The sequence below is a fragment of the Propithecus coquereli genome, unplaced genomic scaffold (genome assembly GCF_000956105.1).
Source record: "Propithecus coquereli isolate 6110/MARCELLA unplaced genomic scaffold, Pcoq_1.0 Scaffold11, whole genome shotgun sequence".
NCBI lineage: Eukaryota > Metazoa > Chordata > Mammalia > Primates > Indriidae > Propithecus > Propithecus coquereli.
The window spans coordinates 3,117,206-3,128,715 of record NW_012134969.1 but is presented as its reverse complement, the minus strand read 5'-3'; the positions used below and the strand labels follow the sequence as shown (position 1 = coordinate 3,128,715).

The 11,510-nt window shown below is 37.2% G+C and overlaps 1 protein-coding gene across 1 annotated transcript in view; it reads right to left on the bottom strand.

Annotated features, from left to right (window-relative positions):
- The window catches only part of NAA16 (N(alpha)-acetyltransferase 16, NatA auxiliary subunit), a 63,432-nt gene that overhangs the window by 10,632 nt on the left and 41,290 nt on the right, over nt 1-11,510 (bottom strand). The window contains exons 11-13 of the mRNA XM_012648203.1: nt 10,605-10,733; nt 3,995-4,208; nt 2,544-2,737 (exon numbers count right to left, since the gene is read on the bottom strand). Coding sequence (XP_012503657.1) covers nt 2,544-2,737; nt 3,995-4,208; nt 10,605-10,733 — 537 coding nt within the window. The remainder of the gene's footprint in view (nt 1-2,543; nt 2,738-3,994; nt 4,209-10,604; nt 10,734-11,510) is intronic.

Here is an 11,510-nt window from a genome sequence, read left to right as displayed (position 1 = left end):
AGAGTCTTGCTCTGTTGCCTGGGCTAGAGTGCTGTGGCATTAGCCTAGCTCATAGCAACCTCAAACTCCTGGGCTCAAGCAATCCTCCTGCCTCAGCCTCTTGAGTAGCTGGAACTATAGGTGCTTGCAACCACACCCGGCTAATTTTTTATTTCTATTTTTAGTTGCCAGGCTAATTTTTTCCATGTTTAGTAGAGATGGGGGTCTCACTCTTGTGCAGGCTGGTCATGAACTCCTGACCTCAAGAGATCCTGCTGCCTTGGCCTCCCAGAGTGCTAGGATTATAGGTGTGAGCCACCGTACCCAGCCTTAAAAACCAAAACTCTTTCTCAAATTATCACGCAACCCTTTGCTGGCATTAAATTCTCTAGCTTTAGATCCATCACCTTCCTTTAGCTTTAAGTTATCTTTTAATGGCTTCATTTTTCTCTCAAATCATACTAACTTGTCTAAGCATGCCTTTCTTATAGCAATCCTGCACCCATATAAAAGCTTCATTTTTAACATGAGATAAAAAGGTATTCCATAAAACGTGTAAAATTTTGCACTGGCTGGTGTAGCTACAGCAACAGTTTCACAAATTTCCTTTTTTTCCCCAGTGGTCCTTATGCTGGATTCATTTATCTTGAAATGGCAGGCAATGGCAGCTGTAGGCTTCAATCTAAGGTACATATCAAGCAATTCAACATTTTCTTGTAATGCCATGGCTTTTCTCTGCTTCTTAGGAGCACTACCAGCATCCCTAGTGGCACTTCATATGGGTCCCATTGTATTATTCAAGGTTTACAATATTGTATTAAACATGATGAAAAATATGTGAAAACCTCAAGAGATCACTTTATAATGAGATATGCAATTTATTGGAGAAATGAACTGCTCACACAGAGACGCTTAGCACCATACAGTGTTTTAAGGAGGTACCTGCAACACCGAAGGTATATTTTCGTAGTTATTACAATAGCACAATATGTATACAGTTAATTTTATGCAGTTATGACTTAATATTCATCTTTACATTTGTTTACATTTCTCTTAACTGTGAATGGTGTCCTGTACTGTCTGAAGTGTTTGAATATGTAAGTTTTAACAAATTTTAACTTTTTATAATAGCTTTATGTATATTTTATGGTAGTAAATGGTGAAATAGACTAGTATCCACATATACTTTATGTATTTATGACATACCTTTTTCTTAATTTTTTCAGAATTTCTATGCTATGTGGTTCATCTGCAAGTTTTTCAAATTGTCACAAATCTCCATAAAAAATTTCCAACATAATTATTTAAAATAATCTACATATAAGTGGGCTGGGCGCAGTGGCTCACGCCTGTAATCCTAGCTCTCTGGGAGGCCGAGGCGGGCAGATTGTTTGAGCTCAGGAGTTCGAAACCAGCCTGAGCAAGAGCGAGACCCCGTCTCTACTAAAATTAGAAAGAAATTAATCGGACAACTAAAAATATATAGAAAAAATTAGCCAGGCATGGTGGCGCATGCCTGTAGTCCCAGCTACTCAGGAGGCTGAGGCAGAAGGATCACTTGAGCCCAGGAGTCTGAGGTTGCTGTGAGCTAGGATGATGCCATGGCACTCTAGCCCAGGCAAAAAGAGTGAGATTCTGTCTCAAAAAAAAAAAAAAAAAAAAATCTACATATAAGTGGACCTGCACCATTCAAACCTGTGTTATTCAAGAGTCAACTGTACTAGATTTACAGTGAAGAAACCAGAAAGCTAAATATTTCCCTAAATCTGGTCCTAAAATAACTATTAACACTGTGAGAAAATCCTGGAGATGAGGTGCTATCTCTTTGTAGCTAAAACATATTGAGTAAGACATATAAAGTAAAATGACTCCATATTTAATAGGCAATTATATTGCTGGTGCAACAAACAGCTAAAAATTTAGTGGCTTAAAACAACATGAACTCTATCAACCTTACAATTCTGCAGGGTAAATGTCCAACACAGGTCTGTCTCATTGGGCTTAAATATCAAAGTGTCAGCAGGACTACATTCCCTTTTGGAGGTTCTAGGGGAGAATCCGTTCAATGCCCTTTTCAGCTTCTGAAGACTGCCCATATTCCTTGGCTTGTGGTCCCCTCCCTCATCTTCAAAGCCAGCAACAGCAGGTTGAATCCCCACATCACATCACTCTGACCTCTTCTGGTGACCCCTTCCATTTTTAAGGCCCCTTCTAATTACGCCCCCATGGGCAATCCAAGCTAATCTCCCTATCTTGAGGTCAGCTAATCACAACCTTAAATTCCATGTACTACCTTAATTCCCCTTTGCCATATAGGGTCACATAGTCACAGGTTCTGGGGATTAGAACACAGACACCTTTGGAAGGCCATTACTCTATCACAACTATAATTCTATGTATAATTTTCGTATTGTCATTCAAAGGTAATTGACAGCTATCATAATGAGCTTGAAATATTGCAAATAGCTTCTGATTTATAGATTTAAATAAATCATGTTAATGGCCAGAACAGAACCAAATAGCATAAATTTTACCAAATAGCAAAGACAGTAAATTCATCTCACCCTTTCTAATTTTTCAGGTATAAGTTCTTCCTTAAGACCACTGGTTTCTTCCTCTTCATCATCTCTTTTCTTCTTTTGATTTTTTTGTTGACGTTCCCTTTCCGCATGCTTTCTCTCTTCTTCTAATTTAGCCTTTTTCTGAGCTCTTCTCTGCTTGCTAAGCATTTTTTTCAATTCTTTGGCTGACAGGTTTTCTACAGATATCCAAATGAACAAAATCCTAAGTCAATGTTTGCATTTTCCCTCATATTCTTCTACAATACATGCTATTAGTACAGTTGTCTCTCAGTATCAGTGGGAGACTGGTGCCAGGACCCGCCAAGGATACCAAAATCTGTGGAGGCTCAAGCCTGTGATATAAAATGGCATAGTATTTGCATATAACCTGTGCACATCTTCCATCCTCCCGCAGTACGCTTCAAATTATCTCTAAATCAGCTTTAGATCTTTCACCTTCCTTTTGCTTTAAAGTTGTCGTATAATGACATCCTTTTTTGGTGAATCCTATTAAAGTCTATACGTATGCCTAATACAATGTAAATGCTATGTAAATAGTTGTTATACTATATTGTTTAGGAAAAAATGACAAGAAAAAAGTGTGTATGTTCAGTACAGATGCAATCATTTTAAAAAATATTTTTGACCTGTGGTTGCTTGAATCCACAGATGTAGAACCAACTGATACAGAGGGCCAACTGCATACCTTTTTTTTGGCTGGGAGAGGGGAGGCAACTACATACAAGTTTTTAGAAAGTGTATTCGCAGTGACTAGCACAAAACCTGGCACACAAAAGGCAACCAGTAAATGCTGCATTAACCAAAACTAACCTAGCCCAGTTCTGTCTCTTACATAATACATGACGTCAGGCAAATCACTTCAGCCCTCTCAGTGTCAAGTCCCTAACTGCGTAAAGTGGGGCTGATATCACCAACTCGCCTCCTCTTGGAATATTCCAAGGATAAGTGAGAAAATGCACATAAACACCTATGATAAACACTATACAAAAAATTAGAAATGTGCTTCCATGCTATTTCAAAAATATTCCTAGACGTTAACATTCTAGTGAATAAAAAGCTGTGCAGATATTTTCACTGTTCCCTAAGTGGCTCAAAGCTGTTTTTAATTACAATTTATAAAAAAAGAAGAAACTAAACCAGCCCATAGACATTTATTATTTTTCCTAAACTGGTCTTTCTGAAAATAACAGTAAGAAAAACTGCACGTCATTCCATTAGGGTAATTTAGAAGCATCAGCTACAGATCATCACCTTCCTTTTGTTAAGTCCTCCCCTCACCTCAGACACTTTTATTTTTTGGCATTATCAGTTATCTAATGTTTGTCTTCATATCGACCTGACAATATACTTTTCCATGTACTGTTTACACCAATGACATTCTGAAATTTAGTGTTCTTTTCAGATCTTTTTAAGAAAGTTCTTTTTTCAGTTACCTGAATTTATTTCTTGTTGTTTGCTTTCATTGGTTAAGGGATTATCAAACAATTTCAAATATATTTCAATCGCTGATCTAGCAGCCTTGAAATAAAAGGCATGTCTTCTGAGTATGTCTTCTAATCTCAAAAGGTCAACATAGGCACGAAGGGTCATCTTTCTCATGCAGTATGTATGGAAGTCAAATTGATCATCAGTTATCTCAAAAAAATGCTTAAAAACAAAACCACAAAATTATCTCTTACATATATGTCAATAATGTCAACCTTTTGAAAGAAAATCATAAGAAGCCCCCAAAACAATTTAACCAATTACAATTTCACACAGTTGCCCTCTCGCATGTCCTATAAAGGACGTCAAGTTCTTTGCATTCAAGTTCTAGAGTTTCTTTCCTACAAATCATCTCCATTTCCTATAAATGTTTTGTGATGACATTCAAATTCGATGTGATAGTCAAAAGATCAGGTTTTTTAAACAAACATATTGATATTTTAGTTTTAATGAATTGTCTCTCCTCCATATTCCCTAAAAACTAGCACGGCAGAGTTTAACAGAGCTCTGAATAAAGACTAAACGTATGTAGGTTCACACTAAATGTTTTCAAATCAGACGGCTCTACTCAACTGTGATCTCTTCGAGGGCAAGGCTCGTCATTTTTATCCCTACTGCCTGGCACAGGGCCTAACAAACTAAGTAGACTTTCAGTAAGCACAGTATTTGCCAACTCAAGAGATAAGCTAGAGCCTTAATTATTTAATCTAAGTTAGGAATAAAGAAATCTACACAGCCAATTTCTTAAGGTTGTTAAAGGATCAAATAACTTAAGTTCATTTGCAACTGTAAACTGCTATACAAATTTAGGGCATTATGGTTTTCTCTTACTCAATAAGCTCTTAACCTACCTGCCTTCCATTCTAGCAGAAGTTCTTAATCTGGAGACTATGTATAAATAAGTATAATAACTTCTTCCTACGGAAAGAGCTCAAAACTTTCATCCAATTTTCAAGGGGTCCATGGTGAAAAAAGAGGTTAAGAACTAATACCTTCCATTAAAAGAAGAACACTAACCCCCTACCCCACAATAAAAATTTTTTACTATATTGTCTCCCTACATGCACTTCTACCTCTGACTTCTTTCTTTTCTCCTACTTCAGCTTCTCCAAAATTATACAGAAAAATGAATGATTCAGTACACCAATACAGATCAAGCTCTTCTACTACTTCATGTTCACTCTGTCTTTGGGGTCTAATTAAGTCACTGTGCAGAGGACACATTAGTAATTTTTCAAATCATTACATGATTATTTTGGTAAGTTAGAAACACACTATATACAGAATTATATTAAGTAACTGAGACTTTAAGAGAAGAATTCTAAAAATAAAAAGTACATAGTAAAAGAGGGCAAGAAATAGAAAAAAAAATGAACATTTCATATTAGTTTGTATTTATGACTAAAAAGCCATGCTTTAATGATGTTATTTAATACATTTGAAAACTGTATTCTTCCCACCAGTAAGATAAGTCCACTCACAAACAATAACATGAACTTTGTTTTATTTTTTAAAAATCAATGGATTACATATTTCATACAGTTGTTAGTGGTTTGCCTTAATGTAAATCAAGTTATATCTAGCACCATAAGAATACCTTAAAATTCAGTACAACTGACTAAGGAAAAATGGCAGTGCTAAAACTCATGGAACACACATCAGATGAAAACATCTAAAAGATTATAGGATCTTTTTTAGGTTGAGAAACGTGTAAAAGGCAGATGACAAGCTTCAAGAGATATTCCTAGCAGGAGCAGTAGACACAGATTTTAGGTCAAGTCTCAGAGGGAGCCATATGGAACCCCAAATATTTAAGGCGCCTCTTTATCAGTACTAGCCCATAGGCTGCCTCTCTCCAGTTAATGTCTTCCATAAATAGGGTGACCAACTCATCCTAGTTTGCCAGAGCCTTTCCCTGTTTTTCCATTGAAAGCACTGTGTCTTGGGAACCTGCTTAGCCTCAAGCAAACCTGGGTGGTTAATCACTCTATAATTAGCTAACAACTGTAGACAGAATATGGCTAGATTAAATTAGAAAAAGTAGGGTACTGCAGCTATGGCTTATTAATACTTTTGCTTTTGGAAAGAAATAGTATATCGCAGAATTCTACACAGGAACAACTAAATAATCTTGCATTGATTTTTTTTTTAACTTTTGGTTTTAGAATAATTATAGATACAGAAGAAGTTGCAAAGGAGGTACACAGAGGTCCTGTACACACCTCCCTCAGTTTCCCCCAAAAGTTACAGCCTACGTAACTATAGTACAATATCAAAACCAAGAAACTGACTTTGGTACAATGAGTGCATGTAGTTCTATGTGATTTTATCATGTGTAGACTCATGTAACCACCACCATTATCCAGATACAGAACTACTCCATCATCACAAAGCTCTCCCTTGTACTATCTGGGGTTGATATTTTATTCTCTAAATTTGAAATACATAAAGATATACTAGATAATACAAACAGATAAAGTTAGTTTCCCTGCAATTTTTAGCCAAACATGAAGGGCATGATAAAATCACTTACCAGCTCACTGCAGAAAACTAGGTATTTGAATCTTAACATATAGCTCATACCCTTAATTCTTTTCCCCTCAGCAAGAATTAAGAAAAGCCATTCACAGCTTTAGAGCTTCAGTGGTTGTTTTTGTTTTTTTTTTGAGACAGAGTCTCACTCTGTTGCCCGGGCTACAGTGCCGTGGCATCAGCCTACCTCACAGCAACCTCAAACTCCTGGGCTCAAGCAATCCTTCTGCCTCAGCCTCCCGAGTAGCTGGGACTACAGGTATGTGCCACCATGTCCAGCTAATTTTTTCTATATATTTTTAGTTGTCCGATTAATTTCTTTCTGTTTTTCAGTAGAGATGAGGTCTCGCTCTTGCTCAGGCTGGTCTCGAACTCCTCACCTTGAGTGATTCACCTGCCTTGGCCTCCCAGAGTGCTAGGATTACAGGCGTGAGCCACCGCGCCCGGCCGGTTGTTTTTTTTTTTTTAAGGAATTCCCTATTAGGTACTCTCTTTTGGCACAGATTCTCCTGCCCATTACCTCTTAGAAGTCCTAAATGCAACCGAGTTTATAAGAGAAAGGCAACAAAAACCTCTGAACTTAAAATATAATAACTAGATCAACTATCAGATCAAGCAACTCAATTTCTTTTATAGAGAATATGTCATTATAAAGCATGTGTCAATTTGATAAAGATTAAGATACAACAAAAGATAAAGTTGTAAGTTTCCTATGGTTTAGATCAGAAATCCTAGCTCTTATCAGAATTATAAATATGTATTTATTGCCCTGTTTCAAATTAGGTTGACACACTAAAAGAATGAGAACTCAATCGCCCGAAGTCTAATAGTAAGAGGAAAAAAAAGAAAGAAAACTCAATTCTTGAAAGATAAAATAGTTTAAAATGTTATAATGTTATTCTGAACACAGTTTACATCCAATTTTTTTTTTTTTTTTTGGAGAGAGAGTCTCCCTCTGTTGTCCCGACTAGAGTACAGTGGCATCATCATTGCTCACTGTAACCTTAAACTCCTAGGCTCAAGTGATCCTCCTGCCTCAGCCTCCCAGGTAGGTGGGACTACACGCACATGCCACCACACCTGCCTAATTTTTGTATTTTTTTGTAGAGACAGGGTCTCACTCTTGCTCAGGCTGGTCTCAAACTCCTGAGCTCAAGCAATCCTTCCACCTCGGCCTCCTAGAGTGCCAGTTATAGGCATGAGTACATCCAGTATTTTGAAGAAAGTAGTTTTTTTGTTTTAATAAAATTCAAGTTTCAAACATCAAATTGTGTTGAACTATATAACCTTTATAAATAATCCTAAAATTCTATGAAAGGGGCAAGGTGAAGACAGAAAAGGTACTCCACTGGGCCACTCTAGAATTCTAACTTTTTAAATTCAACTACTAAGAGCTCATTGCAATAAATACCTTAGCAGAAACTGCCTTCAACAAAAGACTTCTTGAAGGCAGAAGAAAGATCTGGCCCTTATTTGAACTTATTTCTCAATTTACTAACCTTCTGTTTAGAAGGTAAACTGCTGAGTTTTATTTCTGAAAGGTGTTCATTTCCTTATTAAAATACTTAAAACCCATGTATAAGGTAACTCATGCAGATACCAATTATAATAAATCTTTAAAGTTTGTAATTACTCCTAAATCCTTCCAATGACATCATTAAGAATGTTCTTTTAGATTAGAAATTAATTTAATAAACAATCATTAGGTCAACCTATTTAGTCACCCTATGTACTAAACACTCAGATTTCTACATATAACCACATATGTAGAACATAGTAACTACAAAAAAGTTAAGTTTTATTCGCTTTTAGTATGGATATATTCATTATAAAAAGACTAGCTCACAAGTAGCATAAGAATAGGCTCTTTTCTTATTTATCTGTTTCTAGTTCTTTTTATTCTCAAATGCCAACAACGAATCCTAAATATGGTCATAATTTCTACCAACAATTATGTAACATGACCAGAGGGTGATGAATTCTGTCACGTTTTAATCCCTATATTTTTTCTTCAAAAAATGCTTTTTACAATTAAATCATTTCTTGAACTAGAAGTAGTTTATCTGACATTACAGAATTTTATTCCATGCAACTCAGCCCATATCACTAAAATTTAAGGGAACGCATAATCTAAATGAAACTTAGTAATGGAAGATCTACCTATCATATTCTAAAAATTCTCAAAAATATTAAAAAGAGTAAAGCCATATCGTCATTAACATTAGGAGGAATGAGATTTAAGTTTAAGAATTTCACAACTATAATGATCCTTAGGATTTTCAAATTTCACGTACACCAACAATTTGTTAAATTTCTGATTATGGTCTTGTTGGAATTACTATTCCATAAGTGTCTAGCAGCTTCTTCATTCAGGAAACAATTCACCTCCCACTGAGAATGCCCTGGTTAATAAAAATGTATCTTTCCTTAATAACAAGCAGAATGCTTTTAAAGTGAGGGTCTTCTAGGGCAGTGGTCCCCAACCTTTTTGGTACCAGGGACCAGTTTCATGGAAGACAATTTTTCCACATACAGGGGATCAGGGGAATGGTTTCGGGATGATTCAAGCACATTGCATTTATCATGCAGGCGAACCACTCTGCTAATGATAATCTGTGTTTGCAGCCACTCCCCAGCATTAGCATCACCACCTCAGCTCCACCTCAGATTGTCAGGCATTAGATTCTGATAAGGAGCGCAACCTAGTCCCTCGCATGCGCAGTTTGGAGCACAGAGTTCGTGCTCTTATGGGGATCTAATGCTCCTGCTGATCTGACAGGAGGAAGAGCTTATGCGAGTGACGGGAGTGGCTGTAAATACAGATGAAGCTTCCCTAACTCTGCCTGCCACTCACCTCCTGCTGTGCAGCCCAGTTCCTAACAGGCTACAGACCGGTAACGGTCCTTGGCCCAAGGGTTGGGGACCACAGTTCTGGGAAGTGTTCAAACAAGCTAGTGATCTGCAATTTTATCACAGAAATAAGAACCTGATTTAAGCCAGAATGCTTGGATATTTTTGCATATCATCCAAGGGCTTTATATCGTTTTCAAGAAGATGAGAGGATTTTTCCCAGAGATAAAGCCATCAAGCCCAAGCTTAAAAAGGCAGGAAAAACAAAAACCCAAAACAAATAAAAAATTAGGTTATTCCTAAAAATCCTTGGGTATAATCCTAGTTCTAGTTCACATCAAAAGCCACCCCATAAGATTTAGCCTTCCTGGTGAGTAACCTCAGAAGTTTCACATGGGAAAAAGGCCAAAGCGACTGCCACGGTGCAGACATCAGGCTCACCTGACTACGATGCCTGTGGTTCTATATGCGTCAGCATGGGAACAGTGGTGCCGATTGCCCCCACAACTGAGGGCTGCTGAGGACTGCCTCAGGGGTGCATTTGCGGCTCTTTTCCTCCTGTGGTCCATGCGGAAGGAGAGTGCTTCAGAGATGACAAAGAACAGGAAAACAAAAATTCACACAAAGGAAAAGAAAAGTCCGCTCACTATGGCACATGGCACACATCATCCTAAAAGCAAGCAATAAAATAAGCCTCCAAACTGGCCATAGATTGCTGTACAGAGTATGAACGTAAGAACAAACATCCTGGGAAGACAAACTGGAGAGAGGCTGACTGCGGACCAGATCCTGACGTTTTAAAGGGGAGAGAGGTTGCCATCAGCTGTGTGTCCTCTTAGGCTAGCGATGAAAAGCAAATAATGGCCTAATTGGGGAACAGAAATTTTGAATTTATGTTAATAATAGCAATAGTGTTTTCTAAATTAATGTTTCTTTTTTCCTTCAAATAAAAATATATGGACATGTCAAAAGCACAACCATTTGAGGATCAAAAAAGCAATCCTTTTTTTTTTTTTTTTACAACTTCTAAATGTCTGGAAGATTAAAGATTAAGAATTTTTTTCACAATGAACCTCCCAGAGTAGTTAGAAGAAGCAGATGATCCTGTGTAGAAATCTACCTGCTTTTTTTGTCACCTTAGAGAAGAAAACTGAAGTAAAAATTCTAACTACTTACCCTTTCTACTTCATGGCATTTTTTCAAGGCATCCCCGTATCTCCCCAGACGCTGGTAAGCTGAAATGCACTCTGTCTGAAACCACATACACTGCATTTCATTTAGATTTTCCATGGCAGATGTTCCTTCCTGAAATGGAAGCATTCATAACCATAGGGAACAAACAATAAAACAGATCCTAAAAATCTCATTTTCTCTTTTACAACTATGACTGCTAGTATTTTTATGACAATAAGTAGCAATTAGCAAATACGCCAATGTGCTTCCATAAGGCGCCTACTAGTTGTAAATTACAGTAGTCCCTCCTTATCCACAGTTTCAATTTCGATGCAAATCAGTTTCAGTTACCCACAGTTAACCACAGTATGAAAACACTGATGGGAAAATTGTAGAAATAAACAATTCATAAGTCTTAAAGTGTGTGCCATTCCGAGTAGTGTGATAAAATCCTGCACCAACCTACTCTGTCTCACCTGGGACATGAGTATTCCCTTTGTCTAGCAGTATCTGCACTATCTACGCTACCTACCTGCCTGTTAGTCACTTAGGAGCCATCTTGGGTTATCAGGTCCAAAAAACACAGTACATACGTACGTACGTACCTAATGTCTTATTTATCTAGCTCTTTTGCGGTATTCAACACTACACAGAAAAGACTCCAAATTACTAAAGCTTAGTTTTTAAACACCAAAGCTTTTATTTCAACTATTTAAGACAGTAATCCTATGGAGCACTCCTTATCTTCTGCCGTTCAAGCAAATGCTACTTAGCCTTTCCTTGCTGACTCAGGGTGGCTATTAGCTACATCCATTATTTGTTGACTCTACTAAAGCTCTAGGCCTGTTTTTCAGTTTCCAATCTCCCTCTTTCAAGTTAGGTTATCAACATCATTGCCACTTTCTTTGT